At 33.9% G+C, this 25,282-nt stretch overlaps 3 protein-coding genes across 6 annotated transcripts; 2 read left to right on the forward strand and 1 right to left on the reverse strand.

The window, feature by feature from the left end:
* The first annotated feature begins 604 nt into the window (after nucleotides 1–604).
* LOC133030977 (ADP,ATP carrier protein 2, chloroplastic-like) lies at nucleotides 605–2,233 on the forward strand. Of its 3 annotated transcripts, none has more exons than XM_061104133.1 (4): nucleotides 605–1,068; nucleotides 1,543–1,797; nucleotides 1,959–2,043; nucleotides 2,145–2,233. In XM_061104133.1, the coding sequence occupies exons 1-4, from the start codon at nucleotides 766–768 to the stop codon at nucleotides 2,162–2,164; spliced, it is 663 nt and encodes a 220-aa protein (XP_060960116.1). In that variant the 5' UTR covers nucleotides 605–765; the 3' UTR covers nucleotides 2,165–2,233. The 3 variants fall into 3 exon arrangements, with proteins under 3 accessions (XP_060960116.1, XP_060960115.1, XP_060960114.1); XM_061104132.1 differs by having other exon boundaries at nucleotides 1,953–2,043; nucleotides 2,145–2,232; XM_061104131.1 differs by lacking the exon at nucleotides 2,145–2,233 and having other exon boundaries at nucleotides 1,959–2,138.
* A 1,927-nt stretch (nucleotides 2,234–4,160) lies between these two features.
* LOC133031470 (uncharacterized) lies at nucleotides 4,161–4,846 on the reverse strand. Its single transcript, XM_061104972.1, has 2 exons — nucleotides 4,448–4,846; nucleotides 4,161–4,349 (listed from the first exon to the last, which is right to left on the reverse strand). The coding sequence occupies exons 1-2, from the start codon at nucleotides 4,844–4,846 to the stop codon at nucleotides 4,161–4,163; spliced, it is 588 nt and encodes a 195-aa protein (XP_060960955.1).
* A 13,339-nt stretch (nucleotides 4,847–18,185) lies between these two features.
* LOC115722866 (triacylglycerol lipase 2) lies at nucleotides 18,186–23,841 on the forward strand. Of its 2 annotated transcripts, XM_030652206.2 has the most exons (13): nucleotides 18,186–18,480; nucleotides 18,597–18,669; nucleotides 18,995–19,059; nucleotides 19,772–19,881; nucleotides 20,198–20,309; nucleotides 21,649–21,759; nucleotides 21,883–22,023; nucleotides 22,131–22,241; nucleotides 22,329–22,472; nucleotides 22,562–22,602; nucleotides 22,909–22,988; nucleotides 23,075–23,170; nucleotides 23,383–23,841. In XM_030652206.2, the coding sequence occupies exons 1-13, from the start codon at nucleotides 18,364–18,366 to the stop codon at nucleotides 23,697–23,699; spliced, it is 1,518 nt and encodes a 505-aa protein (XP_030508066.2). In that variant the 5' UTR covers nucleotides 18,186–18,363; the 3' UTR covers nucleotides 23,700–23,841. The 2 variants fall into 2 exon arrangements, with proteins under 2 accessions (XP_030508066.2, XP_030508065.2); XM_030652205.2 differs by lacking the exons at nucleotides 18,186–18,480; nucleotides 18,597–18,669; nucleotides 18,995–19,059; nucleotides 19,772–19,881; nucleotides 20,198–20,309 and adding an exon at nucleotides 21,197–21,557.
* Nucleotides 23,842–25,282: the final 1,441 nt, after the last annotated feature.

Raw genomic sequence — 25,282 nt, forward strand, 5'->3', positions numbered from 1 at the left:
CTCAGGGGTTGTAGTATATCATCAAGTGATAGTGAGGTATCTAATTGTTTTGTCTAATGTTGCTAACATCGAGGTATCTAATTGTTTTGATCAATGTTTTTGTACTTTTTTCATGTTAAAATAATTGTCAATCTTATCTTACCAGTATTCTTCCACAGATAACTGGTAAGGACTTAGAGCTAGCCATTCCTCATATGAAAAGGCAAGCTATGGTAGATCAATTTTAGGAAGCATTGGGTTCTACTACATTGAATGATAATTTGGCTTTACACTCTGGGCCTAAACCACCAAGGTAAACGATGTAACTATAGTTTTCCAGTTATAAAATGCAGTTTAGGGTTGGTAAGAAAAAGCTCAGTGTGACCAAGTGAAGGTTTCTTACTGCCAAATTTTGCAAAAGTGAATTATTTTGGAAATTGCAGCAGGTCATGCAGAGTGAAAAGGAACAAGACATTGATTTCTTGAAGACATTAGGGGGAAACTAAATCATCATGGGTTTGGTTCGAAAGAGAGAAACTTGTTCATCTGTAAGGCAGAGGCAGCTGCTGCAGCTGAGGACCACCCTTTATTTAAAGAGCCCGAGGCTCCTAAGATATTGGGTGTTGAAATTACAACCCTTAAGAAGATTATACCACTTGGGTTGATGTTCTTTTGTATTCTTTTCAACTATACAATTCTTAGGGACACAAAAGATGTCCTGGTTGTCACAGCTAAAGGGAGTAGTGCGGAGATTATTCCTTTCTTAAGACTTGGGTGAATTTGCCCATGGCTATTGGGTTTATGTTGTTGTACACAAAGTTTTCTAATGTTTTCTCTAAGAAAGCTCTATTTTATACTGTGATTCTTCCCTTCATAGCCTTCTTTGGGGCATTTGGGTTTGTTTTGTATCCTCTTAGCAATCTCATCCACCTTGAGGCCTTAGCTGATAAGCTTATCCAAACCATCGGTCCAAGATTCCTTGGTCCTCTTGCTATCCTTAGGATATGGAGTTTTTGTCTGTTCTATGTCATGGCTGAACTGTGGGGAAGTGTGGTGATTTTAGTGCTCTTTTGGGGGTTCGCCAATCAGGTATATCATCAACTCATAAATACAAATTTTAATTCTATTATTCGCTTGAAGATTATGGTTTAAAATAATAGATACTGAGTTTGTAGTTTGTAATCAGGTATCTGAATTTTTGCTTCAATTCTTGATTATGTTATGATTGAGTAATATTTGTCTAAGAGAGTCCTGTTTGGTTGGTAATGGATGCTTGAAGATTAAATCATATCTAACAAAGTTGTACTTTGGGGTTTAGTTGTTATGTCAAACCAGTCATTTTATTTTGAATGCATATACAGATTGCGTTATAATTTTCCTTTGACTTCGGTTCTTGAAGCTATATATTTATATTAGAGTGATGTGATTGGCTTTGTTACCATCTCTTTGAAAGGAAATTTGCCCACTTTCTCAATTGTTGATATTGTTTTCTTCCATATCACAATCTATGGTGTGCATCTGATTGTTTGTGTTTTGACATTTGTTACATGCCTACTTTTGCAGATAATGACTGTTGATGAAGCAAAAAGATTCTATCCTTTGTTTGGACTTGGGGCCAATATTGCTCTTATTTTCTCAGGCCAAACAGTGAAGTATTTCTCTAATATGAGAGCATCTCTTGGTCCTGGTGTCGATGGCTGGGCTCTTTCTCTTAAAGCAATGATGAGTATCGTTGTTGGGATGGGGTTCACAATCTATTTCTTGTACTGGTGGGTGAATGCTTATGTTCCTCTGCCAACTCGTAGCAGGAAGAAGAAGGTAAACTTCCTCAGTATTCATGAAAAGTTTTGACTTTTTCTATATGAATATATTTACGAAGTACATTGTAACTGGCTATGACTTTGAGCGATTTTGATTCATTTGTAGTTGTGTTTATGATTGTGAATAAATGGTGTACATGTTTCCTTCTGCAAGAGAAGCCAAAGATGGGAACAATGGAGAGTTTGAAGTTTTTGGTGTCTTCAAAATACATTAGAGATCTCGGCACTGTAGTTGTTGCATATGGTATTAGTATCAACCTTGTTGAGGTTACATGGAAATCAAAACTCAAAGCACAAGTTAATTTGATGCTAAGTTAACTGACTTGTATTTACCTGTCATTTCAGGTTTCTCAGAAGAGGTTTGATTTGCTTTTTGTATTGCATTTCTTTAACATGATGAAGACAAAACAAACAGATAATTAGCAAAATCTCAATCTTTCTGTTTTTCTGTTTTTCTGTGAATTTTTTTTACTTTGCAGAATATAGGAAAAGTTTTTTTTATATAGAAAAAATTTATTATGAATCAAACATTATGAATTGAATAAAAAAAAAGCAGGTATGAGATTATGTACAAGAAGAAATAGGTGTGAGATTATGAATCAAATTTTTTCATAATGCATTATTTTTTTCATTGTAGTTCGTATTGATATCCTCAAATTTTTAAACTTAACACTCAATTTATCTTTCATTTAGTTGGTCCGTAAAGTACCACATGTAAATATAGTATTGGTCAAACTAATAATTCTTTTAGAAAAAATAATTTTAAAAAGCAAAAATTAATTAAAATGAATTCATATTATTCCAAAAAAAAAACATTATATACATATTAAATGAAATAAAAATTAATTTTTCTATCTTCTTCCAGCCATATTATCTTTACAAATTAAAAATAAACTTTTTTTGTAAGGAGATTAACAATAAACTTTGATTCTCGATTCAAATGCTATTTTTTAATTCTATTTTTATATATTCAAAATTCTCATTCGATAAACTTTCTACTAATATTTTTCAATCAATGAATTGAAAATGTAAATTTTAATACCCGTATGAAAAATCAGACTCTCAATCTCAATAATCAATAGAAACAACATCAAATTTTAAGTTCTCAAAATCTGTAACAATAAATAAAAAAAAAAAAACAAATCTCATAAACACAAATAAATAGTAGAACCCCAGTAAAATACTAAAACTCAAACATTAAAAACACACACAATAAAATTCGAATCCAGAACTTAACACACACATCAGAATAAAAATTAAATCATAAATGAGGATTTATGCTACTATTTTTCAAATTTCGGTATTTATAGCAATAAATTTAATATTTTAAGTATTTATGTCACAAATTTTTTAATAGTAAAGTTAAAATTTTAATATAATTTTATTAAAGAATTATTATTAATTAAAATACACAATTTATTTTTTATATACAATTTAATATATTTAATATATCTGCCGCGAAACGCGGGATGTTAACTAGTTTATTATATATAATTTAAAATAATTTAAACATCCGCCCGCCGAAGATCGAGTTGTTTACTAATTTTTCCATGAAAAAATCCCTATATTTAGGGGTATATTGAAAAATATCTCTTTTATTTATCAATTAACCAAATCTTCCTCTAATTTATATTTAATTGAAACATACCTCTTTTTATATGTACTGTACCCAAAATACCTTGATATAAGGAAATTACATGGAGAGGAGAGTATCTTGAAGTGACAGGGATAAAATTGGCACAGTGTTTAAAAAAGAGGTAAAAATAATAAATTTTAAAAAAGAGGGTAAAAATAAAAGAAGACAATATAAAAGGGATAATTATACCACATACTAAAATTTTTAATTTTTTTACTTTTATACTATGGGGTAGAATTTTTTTCAAAAATACTGTGTAAGCTTTATACTTTGTACTGTGTTAAGTTTTTACTGTTGTTCTACTGTTGTTTTTTAGTTATTCCACTGTTATTTTTTAAGCAAAAGATAATTTATTCAATCAGAAACATTCAGCATCAACAATAGACATAAGTTCAAGAGGAGCATTTCACTCGCTAAAAATACGATCTGAATGGAAACAAGACGCTCGTGCAACACAATGAGCAGCCCTATTAGCAGACCATTTAATAAAATTTAAAGACACATGATTAAGACAAGAAAATAAAGAACGACAATCTTGAACCAAGAAACCAAATTGAGACGGCATCTGAATTGAGCTTAGAACAGCCTGCACCACCACTAGCGCATCCGTCTCAATCTCCACATCAGTCCACCCTATGCGTTTGATCCAACTCAACGCTTCTTTCACCCCGATAACCTCGGCAATCTCAAGCCCCACATCTCCCAACCAACTACCCGATATTACCTCAATTAATTTCCCATAAGCTCCATGTGCCACACAACACAAATCCATACTTGTGTTCCGTCGCAAAGATAGCACCATCCACGTTCACTTTAATGGAGTTTGACAAAGGTTTTTTCCATAGCTCCAAACCAGTATGTGAACCAAAAACCAGAAACGGGCCAAGCTTTTGAGAATGAGCAGCACTCCATTGCTGCAGAGTGGATCAGGCTGAGCAAACAACACCAACAGTAGTACGCATTTTTTGCTTCCAAAATACATCATTTCGAGCATTCCAGATACCCAACTTACCATAGCAGCATCAGCAGAAACCTTTGCGGAATTAGAATCAAGAACCTTAGAAAACCAGCTGCTATAATCATGGTTAAACCCGTGAACCACACTCGAGCTAGCCAAATTCCAGCAAGATTTTGCAAATTGACACTCCATAAGCACATGTGATATAGTCTCATAAGAATTAAGGCAGAAAGGACAATGTAGATCCACATTTACATACTTAGTTTGCAACTGCACTTTAGTTGGCAAACATCCTGAAATGGCACGCCACAAAAAGTGCAGAACCTTGGGGGGAACCTCCAATTTCCACAGCTTTATCCAACTAGAAACATCATCCATAATGGACCAATTGCCATGAGCAGATTGTAAGTGTTTATACGCACTTTTAACAGAAAAAATACCCGATGTTTCCATATTCTAAGACCACTTATCAACTGAACTATGATCACTAAGTTGGATAGAGAGAATTAAATCTGTATCCCTGTCCACAAATAGATCATTGATCACCTCTAAATCCCACGATTGGTCATCAACACATATCAGCAAAGCAAAAAGTTGATTATCAAGACTTGGGTGCACCGTAACAATATACGGGTTATTTAAATCTGGCAGCCACAGGTCATTTAGTATACTAACAGTGTGCCCAGACCCAATCGTCTTTTGAGCTCCTTTCCAAACTACATCTTGAGCTTCAAATATACTTCTTCATATAAAGCTAGGATTTTGTCCTAATGTGGTAGATAAAAAACTACCATTAGGATAATATCTAGCTGTTGTGAAAAATTATATACGCAAGTATACGCAGTCAAATAAGTAATAAAGTGATAAGTAAGATCGTCTCCACAGGGATTGCAAACAAAGTTTGATGTAAAATCAACTAATTACAACTTAAAGTAAGAGAAAATAATATGCAAATGGTTGAGTAATGATTCAAAATTAAAAATGATATGAATTAAACTTGCTAAAATTAAAACTACTGCCGCTAGAAAAATTGTTTGCAAGATAAAAAAATGTAATATGGCAAAAATGGCTTGAATAGCTAATTCCTTCTAGTCAGGTTTTTTCCCAGGTGTTACAGCATCGGCTCAGCATTACTCTAGCGTTCTGCACAGAGATAACAAAAAAATTCCTCTAGGCTTGTGAGAATTTTCCAACACTCACAAATTTAATTCTACCATTTAGCTCAATATATTCCTATATCAAACCATCAAGTAGAACACTATTCAAACATTAATTTTGTAAGTTATGCAAGGTAAATGAAATATTCCTATTCCACTTACAAAGAAAAGCCTAAATCTAGGTTTTCACTTGCTTCATTCAAGTTGAACTACTAGATCTAGCCCTTTCGGTATAAGATCTAGCTTAGCAAATTGTTATTCATGGCCAAGAACCAACAATCAATTAAAATGAAACTCACTTGAATGAACAAAGGCAAAAAAAATGCTAAAGTCAGCTTAAAATTTAATCATACCCAACTTAGAAGTTCATAGCCATTCAAGCCTCAAAAGTTTAGCTCATATTCAAGTAAGAAAATGAAATCCAAGCTGAAAAATACTCATCCATGGCTACTGCCCAACTTTACAATCTCAAAGAGTTTTTACTACAAAGTACAAACAACAGTAAAGATAGTAGAAAAGAAAACTATTAAAGAAGGGTAAAAGAAAAATTCAAACACTAAAGCTTGGTCCCCTCTCCTTTCTTCTCTGTTGTACTTGTGTTGTAGTTAAAGCTCCTCTCCAAAAAAAAATGGCAGCTGCTCACATACTGGATAATGAAGATGATGATGGTGTACTTCCCTCTTTCTCTTCTTTGGGTTTTTAGGGTACAAACTTCATAACCCAAAATAGAAGCCCAAACTTTTCTACTTTGGCCCACTAGGTTTAGTCCTTCTTCTTCCACAACAGCCAGCTGGAGTGTTTTTAGTGACTGGGCCGAATTTGTTGAGGTGTACAAGTGAAACTCGTGTTTCCACGTCACTGCCAGGATACTGAATTCGCTTCAGCATTGCTTTAGCAATTTGCCCCAATTTCAGCTTGTGTTCCTTTTCTTCCTTGCTTCCTTTTCTTTTTCCTATCAATTTAATTCTTCCTTTTTCAACAACAAACAAGCATAATTAATTGGAAAAACACACCCAACAATATCAATATTTACAATACTTAAAAGTTAGCTTACTAAATAGAAAATAACACTAAAACTAACTAAAATTAAGCAAACAAACACATTTTCACTGCTCTTCTCACAATACTTTTAGTTTAAAAGCATAAAAATAACTCTATACCATAGAGTTATCACTAGCCTTGTACATCCTACCAACTAGAGAAGCCTCATTCGTTAACAATCGCCATCCTTGTTTTGCAAGAAAGGATAAGTTGTAGTGACGGAGATCTCGGAAGCCAAGACCACCAACATGGTTGTGTTTAGTCAACCTCTTCCAACTCATCCAACTCACACCTTTGCTAGAAGAATTAGATTGGGACTTCCACCAAAACTTAGGCATTAGTCCTTCTAAATCCGAACAAATTTCCTTAGTAAGTAAGAAGACACTCATAGCATAACTAGGCAGTGCTTGAGCAACAGAACGAATCAAGACTTCTTTGCCAGCTTTAGATAAAAACCGTCTCTCCAAATTAAAAATCCTCTTCTTCATTTTGTCTTTGAGAAAGCTAAGAATTCCATGTTAGAATTATTATTGTGGACTAATATAATCATAAGCTTAATACCATAAACACAATCATTAACTATGTGCCTAATATTTGTTTATAACCATAATGGGATGGTTGATAAATTAATTATGTATTAGAGGCACATGAGAGCACCTTTTATATTATAATTGGCCCATTAAATTATAGTATACCATAAAAGGACCACTTAAGCCCTATTAGTGAATAACCCCTTAGGGTTATAAGGGTATGAGATGTATATATATATATGTTATTGATGGTAGAGTGGTTTTAAGGTGTATGGTAATAAGACTAAGGGGATAGCTCCACATTGTGGCTCTAAGGGCTTGGATCCGATCTTGAGAACTTGTTGGTGATTCTTGTTGGAGGCATTAAAACAAAATGGCTCATATGGATGGTTTGGGAGGTATGTGTATTTATGAATTTCATGCTCTAAATAAATACTTGATCTTGGATATATTACTATGAGTAATGTTGGTTGGTGAGTGAAATATTTGCTTTCAATACTAATAATCTGTGATTGTTTTTAACAATTGGTATCAAGAGCCAAAGTTATTGATTTTAGAGCTCAAATTTGTCATAAACCCTTTTTTATTCAAATCTGAAATTTGTGATAATTATTTTTGGATTAATATGTTTAATGTTGTATGAATATGAGTTCTATGTTTTTATTAAATGTGTTCATATATGTTTTGGGAACCATTTTTAGATATTTTCCATTGAGGTACATGGAAGTTTAATAATGGAGGATACTCATTTCGAATTTACCATTTTTGGTATATTATTTTGTGTTTTTTGAATTAAATGGGTATTGGAAAATAATAGATCGTTGAAAATGGAACAAAACCCCTTAAACGGCGTCGGATTTGGTGGTCGGAGGTAATATATCCGGCCAGCCCACGAACCGGGTCACGCCGATCCAGCTTGCAGACCCGCGTACCCGTGTGTGGGTTTTTTGGTGACAGGGACGACAGAAACGACATGTTGTACGCCCTTTGGTTCAGCCCCCACCGAGCAAAAATGACATGTCATTTTGTTGGGCCTCCAGATGTCGTTTGGGGCAAACGACATGTCGTTTCCCAAAAACGTGTCGTACAAACGGAGTCTCAGCCCTTTGCAGCAAAAAACGACGTGTCGTTTATGACCCAGCTGCATGTCGTTTTCACCAAACGACATGTCGTTTTTTATAGACGACACGTCGTACGTGAGTTAAAAAAAAGGAAAAAGGCAGGAGCGTGGGGGCGCGTGCAAGGTCAATTTTTGGACCATTTTTCACCAATTTGTTCTATTTTTAGCATTCTATCATTCCCACATCTTTATTTTATGCATAATATTAATTTATGAATTTATTCATAATCTTATTTATTAATATTATCTTGTTATGGCATAAATTTATGTTTATTTAAACAATTAGTGCTTATTTTCTTACCTATCGTAAGATTAAGTGTAAAGACCGCTTAGTTTAATTTAGAAATTAGCAGTTAATTATGATTTAATTATGAAAATTATTTATAGATATTTAAATAATTATTTATGCTATTATTTTTTAATTCTGAAATGTATTTTATGTCATATAGTGAAATTTCATAATTTTGCATTTCCGGTGTCCGGCAACATGGAACTCGGTGTTTGGCTCAGTAGAATCACAACTTAGCATGTTAGTATATTGGGACAGTTTATTAGACATTGGGAATGTCAGAATTGGTCGGGAATTTAGAATTTCCCAAAATACCCTTTAATACCCTTTTATGTTATTTTAATGTGGAGGGGCAAAATGGTTATTTTGCCCCATTGATATTTTGTCCTTTAGTGGACTTAGTGTTGTGAAAATATATGGTTTATTGGATATTTTTTGGCTGAAATAAAGGTTAGAATTATGTTTTTATCATTTATTCAATTAACTTTAAAATTGAGAAAAATCAAAGATAAAGAAAAACCAAATTTGTTCCTCTCTAGCTCTCTCTCTTTCGGCCTCTCTTTGAGCAGCAAAGAGGTGGTGTTTTCTTTGTTAATTCAAGCTTTTTCTCTGGATTTAGTGTTCATCAAGTTGTTGGTAAGATTCCTATAGCTTTCCTTTAAGTTTCTTGAATTTTTGAGAAAGTTTGATAATTGCATGTTTAAGAAATGGTGGCTGTGGCTGTTGTGTGAGCTTGTTAGTGATTTGTGTAGCTTAATTGTGCTTTAATATGTTGATTCAAGCAAGATTATGTTGGTGATTAGTTGGTTTTATCAAAATATAGAATTTTAACTCAAAATTATGGTTTTCAAGGTAATTTGATGATTTTCGTTGCTGTAGTTGTTGTTATTGTTCAGTGGTGTTTCTTGTGGTTAAATTATGTTGAAATAGGTTGAGTTATGCATGATTTAGTGGCTGTTTGGAGGGTGAGTCAAGTTTTGAGTTTTTGAACTCAATCTTGAACCTCTAATGGTGAAATGTGTTTCTGTGTTTAAAGCTTGGTTCTATTGCTTGGGTTTTGTTATTTGGGGTATGTAGAGCAGGTCTGGAAGGTTTGAAAGAGTTTGGGTTTGAATTGAATGAGAAATGGAATTTTGAAGTTTCTTGCACTGAATCGAAATTCTGGTTCAGTGAAGCCTGCAGCAACCGGTCTACCAGTTGAGGCTTCTAGGATTTTCCAAAACCGGAATTCCGGTTGTAGAATCGGTCTACCGGTTGGGGAAAAATTGGGAACCCTAGTTCTTCCTATTTTTATGTTGTTTAGGGTATTGCCATACTTTTAATCGATAGGAAAACTTCTAGTTTCTAGTTTAAGTCCCCAGGAAGTGATTTAGCGTATCACTTATCAGTGTTGTGATTGTTATGGTTTAGGAGCCTGTAAATCGCCGTGCAGTTCGTTCCACTTAGGTTGACCGGCACACCTTAATTCGGAATCGAGGTAAGATTAGTATAATAGTATGCATATGTATTACATGTTTAGCGTGCATGTTAGGAAGCCTGTTAGATTACATTAGATATGTATGTTGGCTTCGTACCATCCGACAGTATCACATCGGTAAGGCTAGAGTATGACTAGCAAATGGAGTATGACCAGTGTACCGAGTATAGGCTGATAATATGGTCGGTGGTACTGTACTGTTTGACCGTATCACATTGGTAAGGCTAGAGTATGACTAGCAGCTGGAGTATGACTAGTGTACCGAGTATAGGCTGATACTGTAACACATCTGTAAGGCTAGAGTATGACTAGCAGCTGGAGTATGACCAGTGTACCGAGTATAGGCTGTTACTTTATCAAAAGTACCGTCGTAGGAACATTCGGGACTTAGTATCGTGTGGGACACGGCAGTTAGGGTTGTGGTCAGGGGTATGGGCGTCTGATCATAGCCCGGGATTTATGTATGATTATGATTTATGCTTTTCTTACTGAGTCTGTCGACTCACAGTGCTATGTTTATGTGTAGGTAAGGGCAAGGCCAAGGCTGAGGAACCGTGAGAACGAGCCGATGAAGATTGTACATGTCGGGGCGGTTAGGCCTGGAGCGTACGATCCTCGGGACAACAGCGCTTTTGTTGTTAGTCGCTGGGCGACAAGTATTTTATAATAGACAGTAAACTTTTTGTAAAGTATTTTGTAAATGGGATCCCAAAGTATTTTGTATGAAATATTATATAAGTTTAATTAAAAAGCAAAAATTTTAATTAATCACGTTTTCCATAAACCTCGTTGATTAGCAACGAGCTGCACAGTACGTTTGAAAATCACGTGATACGCCTATGCTAGTTAGGGTGTTACATTAAGCATGGAAAATTGTTTGGTAATGAAGAACATTTAAATATTAATTTATTTAAATATTGTATCTTCCTCCCATATAAGATTAAGATCCTTATAAATAATTAATTATTCTATTGATAATAATTGCTTGCTAAGGATGCTTAATATGGTGAAGAAAATTTATTAAATATTATGAATCACAATTTATCTAAACTTTCGATAGTAAATTAATTTATTTGATTAGAATATTTAATAGATTATTCTTACCTGTGTATGAGTTCTACTTTATTAATTTTGTCTAAGAACTCTAGCATACATGATGATCATTTGTTATTTTGCGATCATTTATTTATGAGAGAAAGAGCACAAATGACATGGTTTTGTTATAACATGGATTTGATGGTTATTGCTCTTGTTTCTCATTCAGCTTTAAGCGTTCCAAGAAACTCTGCCATGTTGACGCTAAATGGAACCAACCACAAGGAGTGGGTTGAATCCCTCATGCTAAATTTGACTCTTATGAGAGTGGACTTCGCCTTGAGAATGGATGCACCACCTAAACCCGCTAATGATGCCACTGAAAAGGACAAGAAGTCCTATGAGGATTGTGAGCATTCTAATCGTTGTTGTTTCATGCTTATGAGGTATCACATGGACGAGTCCATTCGTGATAGTATTCCTCAAACTGAAAATGCAAAAGATTTTCTTGCTGCTATTAAGGAAAAGTATAAAAAGTTCTCAAGGAATGAGAAAAATGAGTGCTTAACTTTGTTCCATCGCACTAATTATGCTGATACGGGTGACATTAGAGCCCACATCGACAAGCTCATGCAAGATCACTAGAGTTGGGAGTGAGCATGCAAGTTCAGATTTGAAATCTTCCATGCTTTGGCACAAACATTTAGCCCATATTTCTAAAGATAGAATGGAAAGATTGGTGAAAGATGGTGTACTTCAGGATCTTGATTTTTCTGATTTTACTGCTTGTGTTGATTGTATAAAAGGAAAGTTGACTGCCAAGGTTAGAAAGAGTAAGTCAGACAGATGCGCAGATGTGTTAGAGCTTATTCATACTGATATTTGTGGGCCTTTTGTTCCACCTGCTATGGGTGGCTATAAATACTGCATCACCTTCATTGATGATTTTTCTTGATATGGCCATGTTGAGCTCATTCGTGAAAAATCTGAATCTTTAGATGCCTTCAAGATTTTTGAAACAAATGTTGAGCTTCAAAAGGGAAAGAAGATTAAAGCTGTTAATTCCAATAGAGGTGGAGAGTATTATGGGCGTTATGATGAAACTGGAAGGAACCCCAGGCCTTTTGCCAAATACTTGCTGGAATGTGGTATTGATGCAAGATATACAATGCCAGGGACACCCCAACAAAATGGAATTGCTGAAAGGAGGAATCGTACACTTCCTTGACATGGTACGTTGTATGTTGATTCATTCTAGCTTGCCAAAATTTTTATGGGGTGAGGCATTAAGGACTGTTGCTTATATCTTGAATCAAGTGCCTAGCAAGTCTGTCCCAAAGACACCATACGAGTTGTGGTCAGGCAATAAATCGAGTTTGCATCATTTTCATGTTTGGGGATGCAAAACTGAAGTAAGGCCCTATAACCCACAATCTAAGAAGCTTGATCCGAAGACTATTAGTGACTATTTTGTAGGCTACACTATTGGTTCGAGGGGTTCTAGATTCTATTGTCCTTCTCACACCACCAGAGTGATATAATCAGATAGAGTTGTCTATTTTGAAGATGAATTTGGTTCAAGTCAAGGGTCAAGAGAAATTGTGTTCAGGGAAGAATGTATTTATGTCCCTGTACCTGTTGCTTCCGCTTCCGCTCCTACTATTGATCCTGTGATTGAACAAATTCTAACAGAAGCCCATCAAGATGAAAATCCTGATATTGAGGGAGGTGAAGTTGTGTTGAGAAGATCAGAGAGAGCTCACAAACCTGCTATTCATGATGACTACCTTGTCTATTTGCAATAACATGATTATGATGTGAGAGACGCTTCTGAACCAGTTACTTATCAAGAAGCCATGAGGAGTCCTCAATCTAAGTTATGGTTGAATGCAATGACAGATGAGTCAAGTTCCATGTCGCGAAACAAAGTATGGAATTTAGTTGTCCTACCGAAAGGTTGCAGACCCATTGGATGCAAATGGGTTTACAAGATCAAATATGATTCAAGTGGGCAGCCAGTAAAGTATAAGGCTAGACTTGTTGCTAAAGGATATAGCCAGAGAGAAGGTATTGATTTCAAAGAAACATTCTCACCTGTCTCTACCAAAGATTCTTTGCGAATCATCTTGGCTATGGTTGCTCATTTTGATTTGGAACTTGAATAAATAGATGTAAAAACTGCCTTTCTAAATGGAGATTTGTATGAAGATATCTACATGACTCAACTTGTTGGTTTTGAGGAGCCTGGCAAGGAGCATATGGTTTGCAAGCTCAATAAGTCTATTTATGGACTTAAACAAGCATCAAGACAGTGGTATCTCAAGTTTGATGCAGTTGTCACTGCAAATGGTTTCATGGAGAATAAAGTTGATCAATGTTTATATATGAAGGTCAGTGGGAGCAGCTTCGTCTTCCTGGTAATGTATGTTGATGATATTTGCTTGCTTCTAATGATAAAAATCTATTGTCCGAGATAAAGCAATTGTTATCTGACCATTTTGAGATGAAAGACCTTGGTGAGGCTTCATATGTACTTGGGATGCGGATCCTTCAGGATAGAACTAAAGGTATTCTTCAGTTGTCTCAGAGAACTTACATTGATCGGATTTCAAAAAGATTCAATATGCATACTTGTTCACCTGGAAAGGCGCCAATAGTGAAAGGTGATAAATTCTCAAAGGGCCAATGTCCACAAAATGACAAAGAGAGAGATGAAATGAAAGTGGTTTCTTATGCGTCAGTTGTGGGTAGCGTGATGTACGCTCAAGTATGCACATGTCCTGATATTGCTTTTGTTGTTGGCGTGTTGGGTAGATACTTGAGTGATCTTGGAGTTAGCCATTGGAAAGCAGCTAAGAAGGTCATGCGGTATCTTCAGGGTACCAAGAATCATATGTTGACCTATCGGCGAGCTGACACTCTTGATATAGTTTGATTTAGTGACGCCGATTATGCAGGATGCGTGGATGATAAGAAATCTATATCAGGCTACATTTTTATGATGGCTGGAGGAGCTGTTTCGTAGAAAAGTGTTAAACAGACACTCACAACATCCTCAACAATGGAGGCAGAGTATATGGCGTGTTATGAGGCTACTTGTAAGGCAATATGGCTACGGAACTTCATTTCAGCATTAAGTGTTATGGACTCTATCTCGAGGCCGCTGAAATTGTGTTGTGATAATTCTGCAGCAGTAGCTTTCTCTAGAAACGTTAGAAGTACTTCCCGTTCTAAACACATTGACATAAAGTACTATTTTGTTAAAGAGAAAGTTACAGAGTCTCTTCTTTCCATTGAATACACGCCTAGCACTGGCATGTTAGCAGACCCACTAACGAAAGGCTTACCCATATGTGTATTTTTGGAGCATGTTGCTCGAATGGGATTGTTAGGAGCCTAGTTGTTGAGCTCAGTGGGAGTTTTTCTATTATGTATTGAACATGCTAGTATCTTGTATGGAATGCTTATAATTTGTGTTTTGAACATGCATAATAATATTGTAGTCACTTCTAGTTATTGTTGACATATGCATGCATATATGTGTTGTTTATTGAAGTAGCAGGTACAAAAGGAGATGAATGCGCATAGTCTCAATTTTGAGAACTTGTTGGTGATTCTTGTTGGAGGCATTAAAGCAAAATGGCTCATATGGATGGATTGGGAGGTATGTGTATTTATGAATTTGATGCTCTAAATAAATACTTGATCTTGGATATATTACTATGAGTAATGTTGGTTGGTGAGTGAAATATTTCCTTTCAATACTCATAATCTGTGATTGTTTTTAACATTGCATTTTTGTTTCGGCCCATAATACAAGGTAAGCCAAGATAAAGGCTATTATTAGAAGCTTCAGACATTTGCAGCATGTTACACAAACGGGACCGAGTATCGGCGAGAGTATTCTTACTAAAGAAAATTTATGAATTAGAGAAATTCACTTGTTGACCCGAAGCCATTTCATACAATTGGAGAATATGAAGAATACTAGCAGCCTCCTCCTCTTTAGCCTTGCAATACACATAACTATCGTCAGTGAAAAGCATATGCGAGACAACATGAGCACCTTTTGCAACTCGAATACCAAAAATACGATGATGCCGTTCAAAAGCCTTTAATAGAGAGGAGAACCCTTCTGCACAAATAAGGAAGAGATAAGGAGACAAAGGATCCCCTTGTCGCAACTCTCTTTTAGGATTAATAGGCCCCATAGAATGCCCACCATGAGTAATCTTGTACCTTACTGTGCTAACACAAAACATGATTAGAGAAATCACCCTTCTATCAAAGCCCATTTGCAACAACACAGCTTCAATAAAAGGCCATTCAACTTTATCATACGCCTTGCTCATGTCAAGTTTAAGAGCCATATAACCATCCTTCCCCATTCTTTTCCTCTTTAAGTAATGTATAATTTCAAATGAGACCATGATATTATCCGATATCAACCATCCTGGCAAAAAAGTACTTTGAGATTCTGAGATAACATCACGCAACACAAGTTTCAATCTATTGGCCAACACTTTAGAAATTACTTTATAAAGAATATTACAAAGTGATATAGGGCGAAGATCAGTCATAAGCTCTGCATTCTTCTTCTTAGGAATAAGAACAATATTAGTCTCATTTAAAGAAGGAGGAAACCAACCTGAGGCAAAAAAAGATCGCACCAACAGCCGAACATCATCACCAACAATCGGCCATAATTTTTTGAAAAAACTCAGGGTCATACAATCGGGTCCTAAGGATTTTTCGGGTGCATTTGGAACAACGCTTTCTTTATTTCTTCATCAGAAATCGGCTCAAGTAACATCAAATTCTAGTCTCGCGAAACAACAACTGAAACATTATCAACAACCTCGTGAAACTCCACTAAACCAGGTGTAAACAACTGCTCAAATAACTAGTAATCAAATTTGAAAGACCACCTTCCCATGTTTCCCATAACCCATTAACATTTTAAAGCTTTTGAATAGAGTTGTTTCTTTGACGAGAGGAAGCTATAGCATGGAAATACTTCGAATTTTGATCACCTTCTCTCAACCAAAGTTGCTTACTTTATCCTTCCATTGTTGTTTTTAGTTGTTCTGTTTTGTGTTTTACTGTTATTTTATAAAAATACAGTATTTTAGAAAAGATTTCCACGTGACGGTATTTTTGTAAAAGTTAACCCAAATTCTAGTAATTTTGTAAATTTCCATATAAAAAGGGTATATAGTCTAATTTCCTCCTATATTTAAAGCCTATTCTGCTCCAAGCCCATTATGTATTTTACCCCCTTTCTTGGGCTGCATTAGCTAGCTCAGCCCAAAAAGCGAATTGTACGAAAGTAAAGAAACAATGGAAACCAGAAACAAATACACAAATTGGAGACAAAGACAATGGTTCCTTTTTTTTTCTCCACGAAAATTTCTGGTTAGACTCTTGGAGTCTGATGTTCTTGAATTGATTGATTCTCGATGATCCCCGTTTGACAAAATGGCCCTAAATCTAACAATTAAGTTAATAAATGTTCCTTTTTTAAAAAAAAATTAACAAAATATCCTTTTAGTTAAAATTTTGATGATAAAATTACAATTGTAACCTTGAATAATTAAGTGTTTGGTATAGTTATTTTGCACAATAATATATCGTTTTTATGTGCAATAATATATTAAAAAAAACTGAAAGGTACTATATATATATTGAAATAACTGAAAGGTAGTATATTAGTTTGAGATTGTAGTATATTATTTTAATGTGCTATGGTATATAATGAACGAAAGACGGAAATTAAAAAATATGGAATATTAGTTTAAGTTTGAGGTATAGTTATATTTCACTAGGAAATATTGTCTTTATGTTCATTAGTATATCATGAAGGAAAGAAAAAAAAAACATGTGGAATATTAAATTAAGTTTTTAGTATATATATATTTTCCACTACATTGGTGGTATATTAATTTTTCACTATAGTATTTATGCTTATGATTGCAGAATATAGTTTTTATATGCTATTATATATCGTGGAAAAAATCATTTAATAGTATATTAGAATAAGTTTATGGTATATTTATATTGGTCTAAGGTATATCGTTTGTATGTGATATGTATATCGTGAAGGATATAAAGAAAAAAACTATTAAATATTAATTTAAGTATGAGGTATAGTTATATTTGATTGAGATATATTGATTTTATGTTCATTGGTATTTCATGAAGGAAAGAACAAGAAAAAAAAATTGTGGAATATTAAATTAAGTTTTTTGTATAATTTTTTTTTTCACTATGCTGGTGGTTATTAATTTTTGACTATGGTATATCTGCTTATGATTGTGGTATATAGTTTTTATATGCTACTGTATATTGTGGAAAACAATTCATTTAATAGTATATTAGTTTAAGTTTGTCATATATGTATATTGGTTTAAGGTATATTGTTTGTATATCATACGATATATTAATAAAAAATTAATTATATGGTTAAATAACATATTAGACAACAACAACACCAGCAAAATCTAAAAGAATAAAAAATATAATACTTTTTATATAATGAAAAAATAGTTGACAAAAATTCGGTAGAGAGATTTTGATTTATTGTTTTTCATAATTTCTATTAAAGGAATAAAACATATAATACCTTTCATATAATGAAGGGTATTTTAGGTATTAAAAAGTAAAAAAGGATATTTGCTTTATTATTTTAAAAAAGGGACATTAATCTATAGAGTTAGAAATAGGATCATTTGCTTACATTTCTCTATAAAAAGGGTATATAGTCTAATGTAGAAATTAGACTATATACCCTTTTTTATATTGTCCTCTTTTATTTTTACCCTCTTTTTTAAAGTCTATCATTTTTACCTCTTTTTTAAACACTTTACCAATTTTACCCCTGTCACCTCAATATACACTCCACGTGGCTCTTTTATGCCAGGGTATTTTAGGTACAGTACATATAAAAAGAGATATATTTCAATTAAATATAAAATTAGAGATAAATTTAGTTAATTGATAAATAAAAGAGATATTTTTCAAAAAAAATTCTAGTCTAATTTCCTCCTATATTTAAGGCCTATTTTGCTCCAAGCCCATTATGTATTTTACCCCCTTTCTTGGGCCGCATTAGCTAGCTCAGCCCAAAAAGCGAATTGTACGAAAGTAAAGGAACAATGGAAACCAGAAACAAATACACAGATTGGAGACAAAGACAATGGTTGGTTTTTTTCCACGGAAATTTCTGGTTAGACTCTTGGAGTCTGATGTTCTTGAATTGATTGATTCTCGATGATCCCCGTTTGACAAACTCAATTGGGTTCTCTTGTCAGTAGAATCCACCATGAACCGATTTCGAGCTTCACGGACTTCGGTTTCAGGCTCCGCCGCAGTTGCCCAGTTGAGGAAGAAAGCTTTTAATTCATGGGCGGCCATTCAGGACACATTTTTTTCAACCAAAGTACTTTCCTTCTTTCACCAACCCCTCTTATAAATATATATATTTTCATGTACATCGCTTTCTTTCACTAATTTTGTTTCAGCGATTTATAGGGTTTTTATTATGTTTTATTATAGGATATATTTGAAAGGCATAGGGTGGTGTTTACAGTTGGGACCTCTATAGCATCAGTAGCCACAGCATGGCTTGGTATGTTTTCCATCTATTATTACCGTGATATCCATTTCAATTATCATTTATATTTGGTTTTTAAAGGTTTATGGCATAAGGGTCTTACTGAGTTTTTAGTTGTATAAGGAGATTTTTTGAAGGGGATGGGATAAATGATGAACATTTCTCAATTTTATGTGAGTTCAAGGAAATTCTAGAGTTGTATTTAGAAATTCCAATTATGATGGAAATATATTTACTGGAGTAATGTGCAATATGCATGCATTGAGGTGTAGAAGGTTATTGCCTTAACTGTTGTCATCTTCACATAGTGATACAGCTGAAATTTTAAATTTGGATGCAGGGTATTCTTTACGCCACCTACACGATTCTAAAGTTGATCAAAGGCTTGAATCAATCGAGAAAGCTGTAAGCAAAATATGAAAATACTAGACCTTTCTTTAATTGCTTACTTCCTCTGCTAATTGAAATTTTGGTATTGATGTATTTTTTCTTACATTTAATACCGAAAGCGTTCAAGTTAAATGTTGAACAATTCCATAACCTATTAAAAAATAAGGACTTCTATTAGTTTTCTTGTGTGTATGTTGGCTTGGAATACTTTTAAGTCATGTTTGATGAATGTTTGTTCAATAGGATTGGATGATTTTTATTATGTGTAATTGTTGTAAAATTAGTGAGGATATTGCAAAAATGGATCTTACAATCTTATGGATAAAATAATTTGAAAAATTTGGGACTATTATATCCTATACAATCCCTATCTTTACTCAAATGAGAAAGAGATTGCAACTTCTAATACACATTGTTTTCATCTAATTTATTGTTGAGTTGATTGAATAATAATCAACTCATTCATTCTTCTATGTTGTTTCTCTTATACCTTTTTAATGGAAATCTATTCTAACATTGTACTCTATCATTTTATAATATCTCTAATTCATCTTTTATTTTATGTAAGAAACAAGCCTGTTTCTGAACATTCTTTTATGTAATTTTGTTGAAACTCATTTCTTTGTTCTGTTGGCTTATTTCTTAGTTGCATTTTTTAATAAGTTTTTATTGATCCCTTCTTCTAATTTCTGTTATATCTTGTTGTGTTGTTACATTTGTATGGCAGATGAAAAGCAACCATCTTAGTGAACATTCAGAGATTAGGAAGATTGTTGATTCCAGAGGTTTCAGCACATCTTCTTGTGTAGCCACTGCTGGAACCACTTTAATTATTGGGTTTGATCCTGTATCTTATTTCTTTGGCACATGTTTCTATTTCATATTTTCCTCATAGATAAAGTTGAAACACGCATGGTTTTAGGATATAGTTAACCTTATCATATTGCAACGTTAAACAATCGTTGCTGTCAAAATTATTTCTTATGTAATACGGGGTTTCCTAAGAGGGGGCATGTAGTGTTTTCGTACTTCCTTTTTGCCAAACATTGTATAGATTGCCTAGAATATGCTCTCACTGCAGGCTGTAAGTCAAACTCATTATGCTTGTAAATAAAACAACCAAGGATTATGTCATTTACTTTCTCACTTGCAGGTATGGCTTGGGTTGGCGAGGTGGAAGATGGTACGCGAATAGACAATTTAGAAAAGAGCAGATGAAAATGCTAGGCCAACTAAAACCTAAGAGATGGCAGTTACTTGGGCGGGTAAATCCTAGAGCATTGCAGCTCCAGCTCCCAACATTCCTTAAAAGACCATCGGCCAGATCGAAAGCTGCAGAAACTGCAACCAAACTACCTGAAAAGATGAAAGAGGCTCCTATCTCTTGCAGTTCTAAAGGAACCCCTTCTTCTTGTTAAATTAACGTATAGAATGAAAGGAATTACGTCAAATAGATTGGTTATGGAAAAATGATGGAAAATACTATCTCCAGTACAGCCCATTTGAGATAGTCTATTAATACTGTTATTTGTTTTGGGAAAGGATGATATAAATCCTCAGTTTTGGGCTCTCTTAGAGTTACTTTTTCATTAATTTACGTTTTCACTCATTTGTGTCTGTAAAATGTAAATACAATTTTGGGGAATAGAAATTTTCCCATTAGACACTGGATTTTTATTTTATTGTAAAAATATTTGACATTATATTTATACACATTCGATGGGTTTGTCAGGCTTGCAACCTCTTCAATAATCCATTCAATTGGAGACTAATTTTATTTAATTAATTTTTTTTCTTTTACATTAGAAATGATACACATTTCTATCTCAACTCAGTTTATTGCTCGTATTCTAAAATGTTCTTATAAAAAAAAAACAAAAACAAAAAATGTGAAATGGGAACTAGTCAAAATATTTTCGTTAAAAAGAGCACCACAGGAGTTATTTGACGCTTTAAACCAATTGAGTGAGTTTTTTTTTTTTTTTTTTTTTTTGCTTGAAATATGGATCCATGGCAGAAACATAATCTTTCATTACATTATAGAGAAAAAAAGGGTCAATTTTACTTGGTTTGTATTGCAGTAGGGACAAGGTGTGTCCCACTAGATGCCTAGTTTAAAGTTAAACCGCTTGTCTAATCTGTTGACGGAGAAAAGGGTCCATGATAATCAGCTCCTAAGTTCTCATGTGAGCACCCATTTTTGTTTTTATCTGTATTTTATTTATTTGGTATTAAAAGACAGAACCTTGATTAAAGTTGGGTTGGGTGTACCGAGACACCAATCCTGAAAAGCCATTTTAAAACATATTATGATGGCCAATGCTTTAACCTCAATCATTCTAGTTTTCCTGTTTGTTGTGTCAGAAGTTGCAAGAGGATCCAGAACAAAGCTAGCTCCAGTCCATGGCCACCGGGGTCGCCGTTTTTCTGCTTTGAAACCTTCTGGGGATGGGGATGATGGCATTTGTTCTTCTATGGTGGAAAACCATGGATATGTTTGTCAAGAACACACGGTTCTATATCTCAACTTATTGCCCTTCAATCAACTCTGCATAGTAACAGATTATGTTGACTTTTTTTTCTTTCTTTCTTGGTTTATTCCAGGTAACCACTCAAGATGGGTACATTCTTAGCATTCAGAGAATTCCAGGGGTACTGCCACAGGGCAAAGCAGAAAACAATGTACCTGTTCTTTTGCAACATGGTGTTCTGATGGTTGGTAGTGTTTTTTTTTTTTTTTTTTTTTGTTGGTCTTTTTAAAAGCTAATGAAACAGCTTTTGATCAAATTTTAGTAGTATGGAATTCAACACTTTTTGGAATCGTTCTTACTTACATAGGATGGAGTAACATGGTTGCTACTTCCTCCACACCAGTCTCTGGCATTGCTCTTGGCAGATAATGGATTTGATGTATGGATAGCCAATACTCGCGGAACAAAATACAGCCGTGGCCATGTATCGCTCACTCCAGATGATGGGGTTAATTTTCTTGCTTGACATCCTAATAACCATCCTCAATTCTTGTTACCCTTTTTGGTTCCTACTTTGCATTGTTGATAATTTATTTATTTATTTATTATTATTAGTCTTATTGGAATTGGTCATGGGATGAATTGGTGGCTTATGATCTCCCAGCTACACTCCATTATGTGCATGATCAAACAGGACAGAAGTTGCACTATGTTGGGCATTCACTGGTGATTTGTTATAGTCTGTTTTCTTTTGGGATTAACTTGCTTCATACAATAGGTAAAACATCAAACTCTGAAATTTGTTTTGTGTAGGGAACTTTGATGGCTTTGGCTTCTTTCTCAAAAGAACAGCTGTTAAGTATGTTGAGATCAGCTGCTCTACTTAGCCCAATTGCTTATGTGGGTCAGCTGACCTCACCCCTTGCAAGAAATGCTGCTGAGAACTTTATTGCTGAGGTGAAACAATGACTCACTCTTCAAATTATTTCAGTTATCCAATAGAGTAACATTTTTTTTTAACTACTACTATTATTATCTTGAAACAGACGTTATACTGGTTAGGCATTCACGAATTTGTGCCAAGAGGGTAAGACATAGCTTTAGAACCTTGAGTTTCCCACCTCAATTCTGTTCATACATACAGTTTAAAAATGTTGTGATTTTTTGTGGTAAGAAACTTACTTGTGCTTCAATACAAATGTCATCTAGTAAAATCACATCACCTTATGTTTGCTTTGCAAAGTTCAGTAGTTTATGTGCGTTATGCATACGAGTGTTTGATCTTGTGCTCAAATCGACAGTATTTTTCTTGCATTCTGTTTCAACATTATGATTGATTTTGACTGAACTATGTTTCCAACTGTTTCTGTCTCCTCCCTGTGGTAATAAATAGAGAAGCTGTAATGAAACTTATTAGAGATATCTGCAAGAAACCAGGCATTGACTGCACCGATTTGTTGACCTCATTCACAGGTAGTATACTTTTGTCCCAATCTTCTTGTTTAGTTATGATCAGGAAAATATACTGTCCAATTTTGACATGAGTCTTCGTCCTACAGGAGTAAATTGCTGTCTGAATTCTTCCATAGTAGATATTTTTCTAGACCACGAGCCTCAGTCGACAGCAACCAAAAACATGATCCATCTGGCTCAGAGTAAGCAAGTTCTACTTCAAGATCTTTTAATCAAGTTAGTTTTAATTTAGATAAAACCAAGAACAACCATTGTAAATACTTTTAAACATAAAATATAAGAAACATTTCAGACAAGTACTAAGAACAATTCTCATTAAGCTTAGAAGGCCCAAAGACTGTTTAGGAACTGATGGAGAGACTAATTTGATTGGTGTGGATCTATCTTGAATTAGTGATAAGAGATGGAACGATTACGATGTTTAACTATGGAACCGAAGATGAGAACTGGAAACATTATGGGCAGTCTAATCCACCAGTCTACAAGACCAGCATTCCAAATGACCTTCCTCTCTTTGTCAGCTATGGAGGGAGAGATGCTCTCTCTGATACAAGAGATGTAAGGCTTTTGCTGGACAGTCTCAAAGAACACGACCAAGATAAGCTTGTGGTTCAGTACACAAAAGATTATGCCCATGCTGATTATGTAATGGGACAAAATGCTAAGGATGTTGTTTATGATCATCTCATAGCTTTCTTTAGGCTTCAATGAAAGTAGTTAGTTATTGTACAAAAAGGATGTCATTTCTCTATAGTTTAATCTCATCACACCACAACTCAGTTTTCTTGTCAACATAATCCTAATCTAACTATCAAATAACTTGACACTAAATTAAGTGGTTGCTTGCTTTTTCTACTTTTCCATTGAATTAATACTGTTTTTCATGATTTACGTTTTTATATAATCATTTGTTTAGTGTTCAAATTTGCAACTTGCCTATCATTTTGAGAACCGAGTTTCTTAAAGTTGAAACTTTTATATGAATAACAAATTTCTTCTTTTTCTTTTTAATAACTTGCATGAACAACAAGTCTTGAAACAGTATCCTAAACTTTTAGTATCCTTCAAGTGCACTAATATTAACCTTAATTTTTGTACCCTAAACAACTCAGTTTCTTTTCTCTGAAATGGTACATATGAGGTTATTTGTGACTATAATTTAACATTACCATATAAAAAAAAAAAAAACAAGTTAATACTATTTTGTATGTTATGTTTCGCAAAAATTATTGATTGAACCATTTGTTTTGTTAAATAATAAATTAGACTATTTAGGGCTCGTTTGGAACGCCGTATTAGGTCGTATTGTATTGTATTGTATTATATTGAATTGTACTTTAAATAATATTTTTATGTAAAACTATATGTGGTATTAACTTTTATGAACACCTAAATATATGATATTTTAGTATAAATTAAAGTTTAACATAGTATTATATAAAAATATGATATATAATCCAATTCAATATAATACAATACAATACAATGCGACCTAATACGGCGTTCCAAACGAGCCCTTATTTTTTAAAATAGTACAAAATAGTAGTGCCCGAGCTCAATTTTTGACAAACTTTTTTTTTAAAAATATAATTAACTTAAAGACAATTCTAACACGAATAGATGCAGAAAATGTAACTAGTATTGTTATTACCTCTAGATCAGATAATTAATAAGATTTATTTTGATAAAAAATTGGTACAGTGTACTATTTTGTACTATTTAAAAGAAATACAGGATCTAATTTATCATTTAACAAAATAAAATGTCCAAAATAGTATTTACCCATAAAAATATATGATTGACTATAGTCTTGCACGAAAAGTGTGGACACACAAAATTCATATTAAATTAATCACGTCATATATTTATTTAAAATTACACTCATTTTATAAATAAACCCTCATAATTTTTGCACCTAAAATAGTTTTAGTACAAGTTTTTCGGTAAATAATTTTGTTTTAAATCGCTTTTTCCCAATTTTTTTTTTTTTTTTAAAAAAAGATAAGGGGGTGCACTTAATGGGTGTGTTACAGTTATGTCATTTTAACTAACTTTTTTTTTTTTGTACCTAACTATTTCAAAATTTTCTTCATCTCCCTCTCTTTTTCCTACATTTTCTTTTCTTCTTTTATGGATCCCCTGATGAATGCGTTGAATACCACACTGCCACTAACAGAAGAGGAGAGTACTATTTTTGCTCTTTCAGATGATGATGTGCCAACCTCGATACCACTTTCAAACCATGTTTTTGTTTTGTCCCGAGTACTCACAGACAATTACGTCCATAAGCTGAC

Source organism: Cannabis sativa, chromosome 9, assembly GCF_029168945.1.
Source record: "Cannabis sativa cultivar Pink pepper isolate KNU-18-1 chromosome 9, ASM2916894v1, whole genome shotgun sequence".
NCBI lineage: Eukaryota > Viridiplantae > Streptophyta > Magnoliopsida > Rosales > Cannabaceae > Cannabis > Cannabis sativa.

Coding starts and splice junctions, on each gene's coding strand:
- LOC133031470 (XM_061104972.1), bottom strand. CDS start 4,846: ATGGAAACATCGGGTATTTTTTCTGTTAAAAGTGCGTATAAACACTTA. Junction 4,350..4,447: donor TTTCTGCTGATGCTGCTATG/GTAAGTTGGGTA, acceptor TCCACTCTGCAG/CAATGGAGTGCTGCTCATTC.
- LOC133030977 (XM_061104131.1), top strand. CDS start 766: ATGGCTATTGGGTTTATGTTGTTGTACACAAAGTTTTCTAATGTTTTC. Junction 1,069..1,542: donor TTTGGGGGTTCGCCAATCAG/GTATATCATCAA, acceptor CTACTTTTGCAG/ATAATGACTGTTGATGAAGC. Junction 1,798..1,958: donor CTCGTAGCAGGAAGAAGAAG/GTAAACTTCCTC, acceptor CTGCAAGAGAAG/CCAAAGATGGGAACAATGGA.
- LOC115722866 (XM_030652206.2), top strand. CDS start 18,364: ATGAACCGATTTCGAGCTTCACGGACTTCGGTTTCAGGCTCCGCCGCA. Junction 22,603..22,908: donor CACGAATTTGTGCCAAGAGG/GTAAGACATAGC, acceptor GGTAATAAATAG/AGAAGCTGTAATGAAACTTA. Junction 23,171..23,382: donor CATGATCCATCTGGCTCAGA/GTAAGCAAGTTC, acceptor ATCTTGAATTAG/TGATAAGAGATGGAACGATT.